Source organism: Corapipo altera, unplaced genomic scaffold (assembly GCF_003945725.1).
Source record: "Corapipo altera isolate COAL_440 unplaced genomic scaffold, ASM394572v1 1, whole genome shotgun sequence".
Lineage (NCBI taxonomy): Eukaryota > Metazoa > Chordata > Aves > Passeriformes > Pipridae > Corapipo > Corapipo altera.
In genome coordinates this window covers 43,271,305-43,288,572 of record NW_020884873.1, presented here as the reverse complement: position 1 = coordinate 43,288,572, position 17,268 = coordinate 43,271,305, and the positions used below count along the sequence as shown (strand labels likewise).

The following is a 17,268-nucleotide window of genomic DNA, read 5'->3' as shown; positions in this document are numbered from 1 at the left end:
TTCAATAAAGCCTTTCCTTGCTGGAGACCATATTACAAACTAACTCAGTTTTTCATTAATTTCTTTGCAATTATACAAAGCTATAGAGCTGCTTTTTATATAGGTTACTCTAAAGATCTGTTGATAGCCCGAATCTGACAGTCCCCATCGGTGTACAGTGATCATTTAAATAGGATCTGTAACATCTACTGGTGGCTGAGGGAATATTACATATATGTAAATAAGTATGTAAAAAGACTTAGGTCTCAGCACTTCATTTTAAAAGTATTTCAAAATAACTGGTGAGCAAAGACAAGGGTATTAGTGAGGCATAATCTTGCAAATACTATATAAAGTGCAAAAATTATATAAAATTATATCTAAAATAAATATATAAAAATGTACAATATTTTGAGTTGCAGAAATCAAAAACTATTGATAGCATTAAGACCTTAAGCTGTATGTACCTGGACATGGCTCACTGAGACCCTAAACCTTTGGTTAAGAGGTTTTTTAAAAAAAAACCAATTTCAATAGAAGTTCAGAAAGAATTCCTGCCATCCTCTGTGAGAACGAAAATCATGATATGGTATCAACCAGTATATAATTAGTAAAGAAATCTGGACAGCTGCATTTTCGTATTTTTTAAAGTATGTTAATGTGAAAATATCCAACCACCAGCAGAAAAGGCCCTCAAAAATAGCTTATTATGTTAATAAACCAAGGAACTTTATTGAAAAGTTCTCTGTTACGATGGATTTCACTGACCATACATTATGATGTATGGCTGCATAACAACAAAAAGTTCAAACTGTTCAGGGTGCTTTTATCAGCAATAAGTTTGCAGGGTTTTTCCTGGCATAATGGTAGCACTCAAATTATTGCTATAATTTATGTGTTGGACTTGGTAGCTATAAATAACTGGCTTTAAGGTACCAGGCCACCAAGCTAGTTCAAACCCAGGGCATGCACTGTTCTTTTCCCTTGGTCCTTTCTTTCCCCTGGCTGTGGCTGCAGGCTCAGACAGTGCTCTGTAAGAAAGATGGACTCGTGTACTCTCCACCTGCTTCTCATGACGGCTGGTTGGTGTCACTCCCAGCAGGGATTCTCATTTCACATGACCTTGCACAGAGTACACCTGATACATGTATGCAGCCAGTCCAAGAAAATAATGTCCAGTTTATCACCAGTGCAGATGGGTACAACCCAGAGCAGTAATCCTAAATTTTCTCCTCCAGCTTTTCAGAGCCTCATCTGCAACCTACACCTCAATACCTGCACATCTTGAAGTGTGCTGAGCTTGGACTGGAGCCCAAACAAAATGTAAGACGGCCACTGTCTTTGTGATATTTAATTGTTCTGAAAAATAACAACTACACAGCTGACAATAAATATGTAAGTTTTGTAACCCTCCAGGAAATGAGCTGTGACTGTCTGAAAAGTGACAGACATGATTATTCATAGCATCTAGGAAATAGTTCATGTAAATTTTGCATTTTGAATGAAAATCGAGCTATGTTTGTTGGCTTGGGTCTTTTTGTTTTGAAAGTTTTGCCTCCTCCCCTCATCTCTGCTCTTACTGCATAAACCAGAACCATCCATATGCCTCTTCCCTCTCACAAATCTGCTAGAAAGATCCACACTGAAAGATTCTCTCTTTCAATGAATTCATCTTTTAGCCTCACACAGACATGCACATCTTTCATGGGATGCCAGTGCAGATCACTGTAATATGATTTTACTTCTACTCAGTGTTTCTGAGCATGAGAACCCACACAGTTTGCACTTGGCACAGAAATAAATGGGGCCATTTACATATCACAGCTGTCATTACTGGATTTCTGATGATAGCTAAGTGATTCTGCTGAAACACATAGCTAATTTATAAGACAAACACGTATGTTATTGTTCTGTAGACCTTCAGAATTACTTAATAACATTGGAAGGTCAAACAGACAAGGCCATTATTCATAGGTACTGACTAGCCACTGCTTTCCACTTTTTCTTTTTACAACTGAAAAACTCCCAGAAGCATTATGAAACATGGTTGTTTTTTTTTTTCATTTTTTTACCTGAAGACAGGGATTATGTCATTAGTCAATATATAAACCGCTTTGAAGAAGTGTCATAGCAGGGAAAGATCCTGGAATATTTATTTGTATCTTTCTGTGGGTTTCTTCAGTACTTAGGAAGCTACAGTTAAAGGTCTGAATTTCCAAAGGCACCTTGCAACAGGGAGGAAAAGATTCACCTTATCCTAAGCCATAGCATTTGTCTGACATCCAACTTTTAGAATTCAGTAAATTAATACACATGTGTATCATTAAAAAAATTGCATAGCAAAACTCAGATTTCTGATAGTAAAATCAAGTTTATGATATACCTGGAGGATGTTTATTTAGAGGACTTACTCCATATGTATTTAAATGCTTAGTCATAATATATTCCATATACATGAAACAGAACATTAGTTAAAGAGCAAAACACTCACCTTGCTAGTGAGATTCGTGCTCGCTGGCCTCCGCTCAGAATGATTCCACCTTCACCCAGCAGTGTATAATCTTTGTCTGGGAACTTGGAAATATCCTGTTAACAAGTTTTTTAAGAGTCAGACATGTATTTTCCATATCCAAGAAACCAAGCTACAGACTGGATGGAAGTACAGTGTACAACAGTGTACCAACAGGTTAGAAGATGTTGTAAAAAAAAAAAGTCCCACGGAGGTTTATCTATTTCATTTGTTTATGTAACCAAAAATGGTGATAAGAGAAAGCATATCATTCTGTTGCAGAAAGCAATCACGAGCTCCAAGATCTCAAGAACAAATATTTGTCTGAATAGTTAATGTCCATAAAAGCAAGGAATATAACTTCATATAATGTCAATCCAAGACATTAACTGTTTAAGTTTTCTGTCAAACAACAATGATAAATGCACTTGCTGCTGCAGCTAGGGAGAGTAAGAAGCAAACTAAATCTGAGCTCTTTCAAACCCAAAGAAATTTATACTTCAGGCAGATTGATTAAAAAAGGCTTGCACTAAATTCCCAGCCAGGAATGCTCAAGGTTTGCAAAATATGGAACCAAGTCCCACTGTTTGGGCTGTAAGTTACTTATAACTCATGACTATGTTAAAAATGAACCTTTAGCCATTGATAAAAACAGAAAATACCCCATTTCACTCTCATATGAGACAGAGAAAGGAGAAAAGGACATTTTTGTGCCCGACTGGTAAAGGTGGCTGGAAATCTTCTTGAGAGGAGTATTTAGCATCAAAAGTGATGATTCATGCAAACCACAAAAATTCATGGAAGTGGAGACAATGAGAATGGCTTGTGCGCCTAAAGCCTGTCCAGCTTTTCTACTTTTACAGTTACTCTAACAAAAAATATTAATTCTGCCTTCAAGCTTACCTGACCTACATCCTTAAGCCAATACAGTGATACCATGATCACTGTATAGCGGGAAGTCCTGACTCTCCCAGAAACTTCCAGTGCCTGTGTTCACTGCTCAGCAGCACCACACTGCCGCTCTTGCTGCCTGTGCACACCCTCCTGCTCCCAAGGCAGGGATACCTCACAGCCAAGGAAGCTGACCGAGGCATCCAATTCCAGACAAAATCAGTTTCAGCGTTCTCATGCTTTACACATATTTTCTTTCAGTGCAGCCTCTGGGGAAAAAAGGTGGCATGCAATACCTCTCAGAAACTGAGCTTTTGAGAGCAAGCTTTAGACAGTGCTCTGGAAGAGGTAGCCTGTTTTGGAGTCTCTTCTCCCAGGCAGCCAAAGGCATGCAGGAACTCAGCTGTCTGCAAGCACTCTGCATCACCCACAGAAATCCTACAGCTTCTGGGAAACAGTCTGGAAGACACATGAAGCACTTACAGGGCAATACAACCTGGGATTCTAAGTTGAGCTGCTCTCTACTAGTTCGTATTTCATACAAAGGCAGATACAATCCAATTTTGATGACTCTTGCTATGATTTTGAGGGTTGATCACTCTCTGTTGGGCAGCCTTTTGACATTCCAGGTCTTTAGGGTTTTGCAGAATAAATAAAATAAATAAATAAATAAATAAATAAATAAATAAATAAATAAATAAATAATCCTTCCAAAGAAATGTTTCCTTCTTCCTCCTCTGCAAATTGCCCTGACCTCAGGAACAGAGTGAACAATGCTGTTCAGCCCTGGAACAGTGACAGATGAAGGGTCCAGTCACTCAAGGGCTAGAAAGTGACTGTCTGGTCTGTCAGGAAATGGGAGATTCTCCCAACTCTTTAATTTGATAATAGCATTTACTTCCTGACTTAGAGGATTCTGATCTTATAATCAAGATGCTCTTATGTATGGAAAATCTATTGCAGATGATTTTTAAATTATTCTCATATTAACTAGTTATTTCCCTCTTGTAAAAGGAGAGTCACACAAGCAAATCCCTGGTACTAACATAACAGCTCAGGTATTTGCAGAAAGAGGGGTGTGAAAAACAGTGCCAGTAACAGTTTTAAAGGAAGATTTTCTGAATGTGACAAAATCACGTTCCTACAAGTCATGAAGTATTTAGAGAGAACATCTGAAATTCTGACATAAAATCTTTTCTGGCATTCGAGACAACCTGGTCAGATCACTTGAGGTTTCATTACGTATGTTGGAGTCCAGTTATTCATCTGTGTCTGACCATAGGGATTTGCACAGTTAAGTATCTAGATATTTAAGCTGACCTCAGCTATTTCCCAGTACTACCAGTACTGCTGCTTCCTGATTCTACTTCTTCCAAAAAAACCCAGGTGAAGAACTGGGCCCAGTATGTCTTCTCCTGCAAACAGGGTAAAATCCTAGCCCTACTGAAATTCCAGGGTTCCCATTGTTTTAAATGGTAGTGGCATTTCATCAGATATATTTTTTTGCAGATGTGTCAACATGGAATTTTAATCAGACTTTTAATGAGTTCCCCTTCTGCTCTCCTCTACCCTTCACCTCAGGATAATATATGGCATGGAACAGACAAAGAACTTTTCAGGTTGTAATTACAATAATTAAAAAATATTTAGTAATTTCTTTCAAAGGCGTAAACAGAGTAATGAAGTCCAATAGACACACAATGCTATTTGTTGGAACATGCATGACCTATTGTAAAAAAGTACATAGGGCTGGTCCAAATACATCCTTGCTGTCATTCCGTGCAGGAAGTGAAATCAAGCCAGGGACAAACCTAATGTAATGATGCTGAATAGCACAAAGCCCAGCATATTAATGAAGCAGCCACTGGATTTTCTTTAACATATCTATTTCTAAGTGCTTAAATTGAGACACCTGTTGGAAATTATTCAGAGATTAAAACCCCTACAGTTCCGAAGACATTAATTACTTTTGTGGATGCTTCTAATATCAGGAGTTAAAAAATCTCAAGTTACACACTCCATGAGAAGACACCCTTTTTAACAGCTATTTACATTTTTAAGAGTGTAAATGCCATATTCATCTACCTCAGCAGCAAGGGATGAGCCTCATAATACCTTTGGGTTTGGTATGGAAGAATACAGCCAGCACAGCTTCAGGGTGAATAGGAAATACAGCCTCATTATTACAAAAGAAAACCTCAGCATGGACTTCACACTCCAAGTCTTTTCTGTAGAGATTAATCATTTGATAAATCATTAGCAACAAGACAGAAAATAGTCTCTAAAAACCACGCCTTTCAGCAAATAGTTGTTCGATATATCCAAACTCCAGCAGTTCTAATGATAGAACATAAGTATTCTACTTATGGGGCCTCTCTTTCTTCCTTAAATTTGTCCTTAATTATGTGAGTTCTGATCATCTCTTTTCTGTCTTTCCTCATATAACAGTCATGAAACTGGTGGAACACAGTAGTAGTACTGACTCTCTCCATTTCATCTTCACTCTTTCCCCTGTTTCACTTCTGCTTTTTCTACATTCACAGCTTCTTTGCCATCTTTATCCCCTTTCTTTTCTTCCTTTCCATTAACATTCCCTATCTTTATTTTAACAGCTTCTAGAAACGCCCCCCACTGTCATTGCTACCTCCTTCTTACCTACCAAAGTACTTCCTTTTTCATTATCTTCTTTTCTCTGTGTATTAGAGAAGCTGCCTCTGAGTACATTTTGCCATTTCTGTTATGTAGCATGGACTGTTCGCACTAAATTTGAAGAAAAATACTGAAGCCCTTCTGTATAAAAAGCTGAACACAAGTTAAGCAGAAGCAGCACCAGGGATTTTCAAGCAGGAGTTGCAATACCATTCCACTCTATTTGATAATTTTGCTCTTTAGTTATATGAGAAAATTTAACTGTTACCTACTTTCTGTACTTCCAAGTAATCACATTCAGTTCTTATATACTAATGAGGTAGAAATGGAACTGAAACAGACTTCTAGATTTAGTGATTACTAAAAATCTTTAGATAATGAATCTGAAATGTCATTTTGCAGAAACTTTAACTTTCCCTTTGTCCCAATTTTCAGAAAATAAATTATCTTAGAAATAAGACAGATATGAACTAAACTGCAAAATCTGAATTTTTAAAGTTTTAAAATCAAGACTTGCATTTCAGACTACAGAAAATTTCTGTGAAATTTTAAAAGATGAGGAATTTCCAGTAATTTTTCATATCTTGGTTTTTAGGTAACTAGCTTGTATGTATGTACTTGAATCCTCATTTTCCTGGAACAGAAGCTAGAAAAACAGATTTCTTTAAAGTATTTCAAATCAGATTCTTTAAATATTTTTTTAATTAGGGAACTCTCTTCTCTCTGCCCATGATTCTTGAAGCCAAGGCTTTTGTTAGTCTTTAGCTGAACCATTTATGAAGGATTCATGATCCAAAAGCGTAAGTTTTGTTTTCGCAAGAGTTTGTGACCTTGAACAGAGTATCAGGCTCACCCAAAACTCACACGAATGCCGGAAAAACTTGCTTTCTCTATGGTGAAATAATCTCACGGAATAGATTTTTGAAACATGAAGTAGTCAGTATGCTGTGTGTGGCTAGGTTAAACCCAGGGTAAGAGAATTAAATAGAATTCCAGAAGTGACATGAGAGATAGGACAACGTGGAAGATAGGACAATATCCAAGGTTATCAGTCCAGAGCCCTGTGCCTAAGACAGCAAAAGCGGTAGGGAGAGTTGTCTTGGCTGAAACAAATTTTAACTAAATGGTATCAACACAAACATTGCAGAGGGGCTCTGTTATACACATATACTTGATCACTCATAAACATCTTGAAGTCAGTGCATTTGGGAGTTTGAGGCTGGTTTGTTACCTAATCAAGATGTTCTACTGCTAAAAAAGAAATGTGCTAGCCTATTAACTTCCAGTTCACACAGAAAACTCACTGTGTCAGCAGCTTCACAGCTGACCTGCCCATGATTTTGGGCCACAGACAAGAATTTTAGTTAGAGGAGTCTGCTTATACCAGGGGATCATACCAGTGTGAGGTGGAAAAAGTACAAAGGTAACCAGCTTTTGGGCCCACATGTCTGAGATGCAATGGTTGTAGTGGGAGTTTTGACATATTATGTGGACTTTCTGCCTGAAAGAGGCATTTATGCTCTTTTAGCTGTTTACATTAGGATGTGATGAACTTCACCTTGACATGCCAGTTGCTCTCCCCAGCTGTGAAGACAGGCTAAGCAACTTACTCTCACATAATTTACACTACAGATAACCAAGCTACCATTTAATATCCTCTTGCAGAGAAGTACGTCCTACAAAGCACTTCAGGCAAGACTTGAACTCTTTATTGTTCCTCTCTTCCGCATACTTTGTAATCTGCCCATATCCCTAGTGAAAACGAGGCTCAAAATCAGGGCACGAAGTATTTCACTCACTGACACAATAACTCTCAATTCCTACTGATTTAGTTATCTGCCAAAAAAAAACAAACAAAAACAAACCAACAAACCAATCAAAATGCAACACCAAATCAGCACGAATAAAAGGGGTTGGAACTGTGGGATGCAAAGATATGTTTCTGTTTTAGGGCATCCTTGACATTGCAGTGAACTTGTCACCCAGGGATGGATGCCATACTTTGCAAGGAGACATTAAACACACAGGAATACAAATCTGGGCTTGGCATATTGACTCTCTCTTTCTACAGTTAATCTCTCCATAACCTAAATTCTTAGATAAAAATGAATTTCCTGCAATCCTCGTAAAACCAGCTCAAAACCCCACAGAATCTGGCCACAAATTTCATTAGTACTATTAAATGATTCCATTTCACGTGGAAACACTTCCTCTATTTGTGTGCCACGTTAAACATTACATTCATGAGCAGCTGGTGGCTCTCAAATCAGAACATGTGTTTACTTAAAGAGTGGTAATCTCTCAAAGGTGGTTTGCCCCTTATGTGTTTATGGCCTCTTAGGTAACTACTGAAGGGTCAAATGAACTAACTAGGTGGAAAAATATCTGTCTTACAGAGCAAAAAGGTAAAACTGGGAGTCATGGAAGTATGGCTTCAAAACTTATGAATTACTGGACCCCCTCAAAAGTGATATGATGCTTGTTTGTTTTTAAACAAGAATAACTATAACAGGCCTGCTTCTGTAATTTTGACTGGAAGAACGTCTTCTCTCAGGATGATTTTGTTCAGTGTTAACAGTATTTAAAAATGAAGATTCCTGTGTCAACTTTTTAACTTTTCAAGTGCTAAATAAAACAAAACAAAAATCACATACCCTGCATGTAGTTGCCTATTAATACTGAGTTTTTCAACCTAAATATCATGTTATTCCTGCCATTACATTAACACAACCTCCAATTAATACAGCCTCTAGGGAAGTCACACTTGTAGAATTACATCAAATTTAGTGGCAAGTTTCCACAGACATATAAACTCAGGAAGTTCCCATCTCTCAGTGGCTTTGGCTCTATACTTATTTCTTAAATTGAAGTGCTAGGCAAAAGTTCACACTTTCTTGCTACAATTTTTATCATGAATGTGATGAAAGGTACTTGATAAAAAGGGTAAACCTCTCTGTCAAAAGTGCTGCTGAGGAAGCTCCAATTCATCTTATCTTACTTTTCGAGTACCTTTAACTTGCCTATGAGGACTGTCTTTAGAAAATGCGCTCAGAATCCACACCAATTACATCTTGTCTTCTCTCCATCATAGCACGCCAATGTAAGACTTAAAAGGTAATAATTTTAAGATAATACCTGCAAACTCAAACTCATGTAAATAATTTCAAAAAAGCCTCGAAAAAAAGGACAAATGGTAAGGACTATTGATCTGTGCTGGAATGGTTTGATCTAGGTAATAGCTAACACAACCAGATTTGCCATTCTTTAGGACTTCACAGAATAGAAATCTAACACAAAACACATTCTGACCTCTGAATAAAGATCTGATTTCCTGTAGAGGAAATATTCTATTTTTGAAACCTAAAAATATGGAAAGCTCTGGGGAATATTTACTTCCACTTTCCATCTTTCATAATTACTTTGAGATAAATTTACCTCCAGTACTTAGCAACTAAAGAGGCTGTAATTGATAAGTCCTTAGTAAATTAACTATGGACCAACCAAAAAAACTCAGGCAGAAAAATGTAGCACTGAAAAAATCTCATGCGCCCCAAATTACTTAAGTAACACTTGCATAGTATCACTTGCATATCTCCATAGACCTAAAACAAAGTGCAGAGCACCTTGCATGACATCACCTTGCTTCAGCGTCCTGCTCTGCAGCAGACAAGAACAGGGTACTCACTGTGCGTCTGCAAGCCTCAAACCTATGTAGAAGATACAATGTGACCCACATAGAGTAACCTGTAGTATTTTATTGGCACTAATGAAGACGTAGGGGAAAAGACATCAGATTTAGGAATTGGACTAGACCTTTAGTATGCTTCCTCCACAGGTTGATGGTGGAGATAACAAAGCGAAAGAGGCATTTTATAGGTATGTTACTTTTTGCACTAATAACACATCTATTTGCCCACTGGGTTAAAGAACATAGCTTTGTATTCTAAAAATGTTTTGGTGAGAATGGAGCTTGGAAATAAATCTCACTTAGCCACCGTTAAGAGCTGTATGTTAATTGACTTTGAACATACATGCAATAAGGAAATAAACTCTTATATCACCAATCCTTGGTTCCTGGAAGAGTCCACATAAGAACTAGACTCAGCAACAGGCCTGCATTCAGGCGAACTATATAACTACCTACAAAAGTTGCAGAGAAGGGGGAAAAGTGAACTCACTTAGGCAAAACCCCTCCTTTCTGAAGAACAAGAACATACACACACAACTCCAACGTAAAGCACTGATCACTGTTGTAAAAACTCCTAAAAGGTCACACTAGCGAATAAACAGGGAATTAATATTTGAAATCCATCTTTCAATCTGCCACACTGAGTCTTGTTTGGTAACTTATATATGAAAGTTAACGAGACTAGAAAGCATAATAATAGCATTTGGCTTTCTTCCAGACTATTCTGCCTTCACTTCAGGCCAGCCCAATTTATTCAGTCCAGAAGAAAATATCTTTATAAGTATCAAACTTGATCTCAAATAATGAGCTCTGCTAGGAGGTGAAGCATATCACTCTGCACAGAGCTGCACCAACATTGATCAAAGCTGGCTTGATTGAGCCTGTTTGGAGAACAAAGGAGCTGCAGTCTGCCGAGACACTGAGCCATCCCACCAATACTGAAACACCAAGCTGTCCCACCAGCACTGAGACACTGAGCCACCACTAACCACCTGCTGCTCTAGGAAGGGCCTGGGGTGGGAAGCCTTTTTGAGTGAGGGCAGTTTTGAACTGCTGAAGCCAGTTGTTTCTTGGAACTTTAGCATTGACTACAACTTTTACAACTAGGGTTAAGAAGCACTCTGCAGAAAGCCTGACACAGAATTTGTTCATTCTCCTGTCTTCAGAAGCTTTCAAAGAAGATTTCCAGCAAACCAAATCAAAAATCTAAACACAAGCTGAAATGGTCAGAAACATAAAAGAAAATATTACTTTACAGCTTAACTATACCCTGGTCTGAGACAAAAAGGCAGTACCTCACCTTATTTTTAAACAGACTGGCTATTGTTTTCTTGCTTGACTGGTGCTAAGGGAAAACACGTTTCACTGTGAGGTCTAAAGAAAAATCCTATTCGGCACAGTTAAATATTTACTGGTTTTATTTGTATATTACAGGCAAAATGCCTGATCTTAAGGCTCAGCAGTAAGTGTGCAAAGGTCTAAAATGCTAGTTCCTTTTGTATCTTGCTGTGTGAAAAGATATCTTTTCCTACACTACCCTCTGTCAACATCAAACACACAGATGGACATTTTCATGTAATGAGTAATTGTATTCATTGTGGGCTACATGTCACATAAGGATCGATCCTGCAATAATTTCCGGTGTGAGAACTTTCAATGTGCACATAGGAAAAAAACCAGTTTTAGTCAAGATTTTCCTTTAAGTAATTCAGGTTTGTAGCACAGAGTTCCAGTCATCCCTGGAACCATTTCTGAAGCGGCAAAAGAAAGGGGGGAAACAGATTCATTTCCAAGAGTGTAAGGAAAAGCTTCTTTATGGGGAAGAAACGTGACCAAAAAAAAGCATAGCAATAATATACTTTTTACATAATTTCTTTAACATCAGTATGTTTATTCAGGTTTTTTAACTAGCAAGGAAGGCTGAGAATGCAGACGCCATATACTATCTAAGCAAGCTTACTTAGCTCCAGTTGTGTAAACTACCAGAACTGTCAACATCAGCATCTCTCCCAAGGAGCTGGCAACAGGTTGACTTGCAATTCCACAAAATTGGGATGCCAGGCTGAGTTCCTTAAATCTCAGAAATGTCTCACTTACTTAAAGCCCCATTCCCTGACTTTTCGGGGGGAGGGGGGGGAGGTCCATTGGGTGTGGTTGCAGGTCTTAAAAGGTCTAGGTGACTGACCTCTTCCAGTTGGCAGGCTTTGATGACACTCTTGTACCGGTATTCATCATAGGATACACCAAAAATTATGTTTTCTTTTATTGTTCCAGGCATGATCCAGGAGACTTGAGGTGAAAAAGATATCCTTCCACTGTGCTTAATTTTACCCTGTGAAGGCTCCAGTTCTCCCATTATCAACATCAGAAGAGAAGTCTGAAAAATTATTAACACTTGATTAATATATCAGAGATCTGTACAACAATAAGAAATTTTGAACAAAGTGATAGTCACTCTGCTAAGTCACTTAAATGGCATATTTGTCCTGTCGAGAGTGCCCCTAAATACTGATCTAGTGCAAACTGCAACTAGTGGAGATTTTCAGTGGTTCTGAAAGGCCTCTTATGTGAGAAAAACTTAATGTGATGACTGATAAAAATTGTGTAAGATGCCTTGTAAAAAAGGCATGCAGCTGCAATAGTATGTAATTTTAATAAAACTTCAGTAATTTTTTAATTACTGAAATCTGTGAGACACATACAAACAATAGATACTAGCATTTATAAAGAATGTTATTTGATTTTTTAAAATTATCAGTGATTATTTTGTTTGTTCTTTGTACAACATAATTCATGTTTATAATTTTGCTAGTGTTCATAGGTATTTTATCTGTATGGCCTTGAAAAATGCAATTTCTTTGTGTAAGTGTATACAATTTCTCAGTGTGATCTGAATTTTCCTGTGTAACTTTTAACTCATCTACGTGAATGTATGACCTAAGTATATTTCCCTCCATAAAAGAATTGATTGCAATTTCAATACTGACATGTTATAATTTCAGAGTTAATCAGTAGCTTGTAGTAACCTTGCCACACATCACTGGCTACTAGATCAAAGAATGGAATTGAGAAATACGCGGAAAAATTTGTTACAGAGCCACTGCAGTGGTGTTCTTATCACCAATAAACAGTCAACAAAGCTGGGACGTAGCACCAAAGATGTAAAAAAACTACCTAAATAACAGTTTCATGCTGTGAAGCCAAGATTCTTTGACAAGTTAAACAATATACTGGGGGAATCTCAAGAGATTCTTTCCATTATACCAGAATCTGAGTTTTCCAGAATGGTAAGTTTCCAATCTTGCAAAGGACAGCTGATTGGTATGTTTTGTTCACTGGATGTTAAACTACTGTATCTCATGCCATATAACACAAAGTGAATAAAACCAAACCAAACCCTATCTAATATTGAAAGAGTATTTAAGAGCTGATGTCAGGCTTAATACATCTTACAGATAAAACAGTTTGTTTCACAGGCCTGACAACTCCTGGAATGTATAGTAACAGCCTCAACCAACATGACAGAAGCCTTAAGAGGGTGTAAGGGAAGGAGAGTCTTTTTTTGTGTGAGGGTGGGAGAGGGGCGCCGGTGAACTTTATTTTTTGTAAATTTTTTAGATATAACCCTTTCTTTTTTGCCTTGGAAAGTGCAAATTTGTTGTATGTACTCACATAAACTGCTCAGTGTAATCTGAATTTTCCTCAATTTCCTATACAGCTGAATAAAGGAGATATACATATGTCCTTCAGCACTTTCTAGTTGACATTTCTATATTAAAATCATCAGCTTTAGCAATAGCCATAGACAAACTGCTAATTCAGAAGTATCACAATAAAATGCACTTTAACATATCAGCTTGAGGACAATCTCATGTTCCGAGTCCCTTGCTCTTTTCATATGGGGATCACTACTGAAAAATAATATAGAAGCCTTGAGCCTTGATCATATTGAAATTGATGGGTCCTTTGTCATTGACTCCAACAGACCAAAGACCTTATCACTTCAAGTAAAAGAAATCAGAATATTCCCACCTATAATTTGTTAAACAGGAGAAGCTGCCATAATGAATGTTTGACTTTCACATCTCCTCAAATAACCCAGTAAAGATGAAAGACTCATCTAATTACTTGCTGTTCAAAGTGAATAGGAGTATCACAGTTCAAGTCATTTTATGTTAATGAGGTTAACTGGATGTGTTATCTGCAAACTAATTTCATTAATAACATTTTAGTGTAGTAAAATGATGATTAATCTAAATCACAACTTTTCGCAGAAAACCAGCAGTTTCAGCAGCACCTTCCCAGGCTTTCACATGGGTCTTGGGAAGCCTGAGTGAAGCACTGTAGGAACCAGAGCATAAGTGATCAGTTATACCATGTGTCCAGGGCACATACCTAGCTAATTCATGTCAGGCTCGTCAAATTACTGACCATCTTATGTTCAAATTTTTCCTTAAAATGTCAGCAAGGCAAAAAAAAAAAAATTGCTTTCTAGCACATTGAGCCATCTGGACATCTATGCTATGGTCTCCATTTTTTCCTAAGGCTGGGAATTCTCATCATAAGCCTTAACTTTAAGTTTCAGTCTACATTACTCCTGTAAATCTCCTTTTACTTCCAAGGGAAAAACAGTCTGTATTGTTGTATTACAGAAAATATCGAGTAAACTCTCTCTCATATTGGCCACAGAGTTAAAATTTCAAATTGGCCATTTTATTGAAACTTACAGTTTATCCATACTTTTTCCTGCAGCCATCATTTCAACAGCAAGCACAGGATAGCAAGAATACAGTAGCAATACAGGTAACAATACATATAACAACATAATATTATTCCTTATAATTATTACGACTTTTGTCAAAACAGCAAAAATAGAAATACCTTGCCTGCTCCGGTAGATCCAGAAACAGCTAATAATTGTCCCTTCTCAATCTTGAAATTTATATCCTGAAGAACAGGAGAAGCATGAAGTGGAAAATTACTGAAGAAGAGACTGCTGTCGGTGCTAGGAGCTTTGCTGTTGTTGTTTTCCTGGTTTGCTTTTACAAACAGCTCTCCAATTCCCTGCAACATACACAGATATGTATTTGATATACATAAAAAATAAATAAATCATGCATATGCAGACATGTATACCATACTATGGATTTTTATGAAAGCATATGAACTTACTTTTCTCATGTTACTTTGCTTGTCAATGAAATATTCATTATATTCTTAAATATACATTTTTTAACGTATGCGTTGGACTTGTGCCTGAATTTGTGGACACAAACAAAATTTGCTTATTATAGAGCTGCTTTCCAATGTTTATACATGCCACAGCCTGATTCTGCTTTCAGGATGGCATAAAGCATTAATAACTGCTTATTACAGACCTTAACACTTATTAAAAGGTCTCTTCCAAAGTTTCTCAACTGTTTGATATCATGCAATAATTACTTGCCATGTATTCCTTGCCTGCTGAGAGCCTACACTAGTTAAAATGAATGACTGTAGGTTGCTCTTTTTAGAGAACACCATGGCAAATATTAACAAAAACAAGATACACTCTGTGTTTTAATATAGTTTGGGTAAAAGTACCAACCTCATCCCAAAAAGCTGTTACTTTGTCCAGCTCAACCCCAGTGGTTGTTAGATTATACTCCAGAGCTTTATATTCTTTTTTCAGCAAGAAATCCTAGAAACACCATGAAAGCAGATGAGAGGAAACTGTAAAGGACAAGGTTGTATCACAAACCAGTACATACTTGCTTACACTAACTAATATTTCTGATGGTGCTATTGCATTATAGTGCTTTTAGAGAGATGCTTAAATATAAATTATACATTTACTGAATGCAGAAGGGAATGTTTTTGAAACTACCAATTCTTTCATTGCTGCTGAAAACATAGCCACAAAGGTATTTGGTTCTGATTTACAAAGGGTATCAAAACTTGGAATTTGCTTTGCTTTCAAGACTTGTGTCAGGCAGGATCACCCCTCTGACCTTAATCCTTTTCAAATAAAGCCTTGGTTTTGGAGTAAGATGTGGAAGGTTGCACTTCAGTAAACAGTTAAACAAAGCAGCTACATGCCACTATCTTCCTATTCCAGAACTGCAAGAGTTTAAAAACGTTGGAATGATCTCTCTACCAACAAAAATAAAAGGCAGATAATGATCCTGGCAAGTGCAGCACTGAAGCAGCGTAATTACAAATAACAGAAATCAGCAATCTGACACTTGTGTTACCTTCTGGAATAGTATTAAGAAAAACGAGTAAGTCTATGCTAACGTAGGAAAGCCCACCTCTCTATTCCTTTATTTTATTAAGGTTACGTAGTCTATAGGTACTACCACCTTTAAATTGATTTTTTTAAATTACGTGGAAGCAAATAGGTCTCTGTGGGCAATACAATGGACAAACTAATCAGAATTGTGGGAAAATCAGTTGTCTAGAATAAACTTGCAAATTTTCCAAGTAGAAAAGGAAGAAGGGAAAAAGCAGATGATTGAAAGGGTAGGAACTGAAAAACTGGAAGGCAAAACACACATGGTTTATGAAAAAAAAAAAAAGGAAAGTATAGCTAGGCTTTCATAACAAAGGCAGTGGGGTCATCCAGTGGACTTCCTGAAGCAGTGATAGTCAGAGAAAGCACACTGATCCAGAAATACTTCATGGTCTAGAAAACATGGTCTACCTACAGGGAAAATACAATAACCCAGGGGGCATATCTGGTCCAGTCAAAACTCTAAACTAATGAGGAAATTAAATCAGAGAAATGTATAAATGGTTTATTATTTTGTCTTTATGTTTCTTATGACTTGTAAAAGGCTTTAGTGTTCTGGGATTCTGTCCAGTCTGTCTATGGGAACTATACTGAACCTGCCACAAAGAGATTATTATTTATGGAGCACCCATTTGCTACTAACCCCAAAGACAAGCATTCAGTGAAGTGAGGGCAATGGTATGACAACTGGCCTTGCCAGTTCTCTGACAGGGCATTGGATACACTCTTCCAGGAAACAGGAGAGACAGGATAACTCCACTTATGCCTAAGGAATATGAGAATACAAGGACTGCCTAAACTGGGACCCAACAAGGCAGCCTTCTGAATGTCAAATAGAAAAGTTTATGACTAGATTTGTTGAATTTTCTGCCCAGTTGAAAAACACAGAAATCCAATACCTGCTTCTTATTCTATGCTGAGGTTCAGATGTCTGATTAAGATCTTTAATTTCTGTATTACGTATTTTTATCACACTAAAAATAAAAAAAATCTATGTTCTACAAAAAAAAAGAAATCTATAAATATGTAATAAAAAAAGCCTAAAATTTCACACCAAAAAAAGACTAAGAATTCTTTTCCTGAAGAGTGATTCAAAAACAGCAGATAAAACAGAGTTAATGAGAATTCACCCTGATTTGACCCTGCAGATAAGCCTCTCATGCTGGTATATGAGCAATTGATCTCAGTAAGTAAGGTGGGTAATAATTATTTGACTTGTATCTTAATTATGTTTACTACTCATAATGAATGAGACATACATTTGCATAAGATGCATAATCT

The 17,268-nt window shown here is 37.1% G+C and overlaps 1 protein-coding gene across 1 annotated transcript in view; it reads right to left on the bottom strand.

Annotated features, from left to right (window-relative positions):
• Positions 1 to 17,268, bottom strand: part of CFTR (cystic fibrosis transmembrane conductance regulator) — a 75,806-nt gene that overhangs the window by 40,944 nt on the left and 17,594 nt on the right. Inside the window, exons 9-12 of the mRNA XM_027656860.1 lie at positions 15,304 to 15,396; positions 14,598 to 14,780; positions 11,902 to 12,093; positions 2,471 to 2,565 (exon numbers count right to left, since the gene is read on the bottom strand). Of these exons, the coding sequence (XP_027512661.1) occupies positions 2,471 to 2,565; positions 11,902 to 12,093; positions 14,598 to 14,780; positions 15,304 to 15,396 (563 nt within the window). The remainder of the gene's footprint in view (positions 1 to 2,470; positions 2,566 to 11,901; positions 12,094 to 14,597; positions 14,781 to 15,303; positions 15,397 to 17,268) is intronic.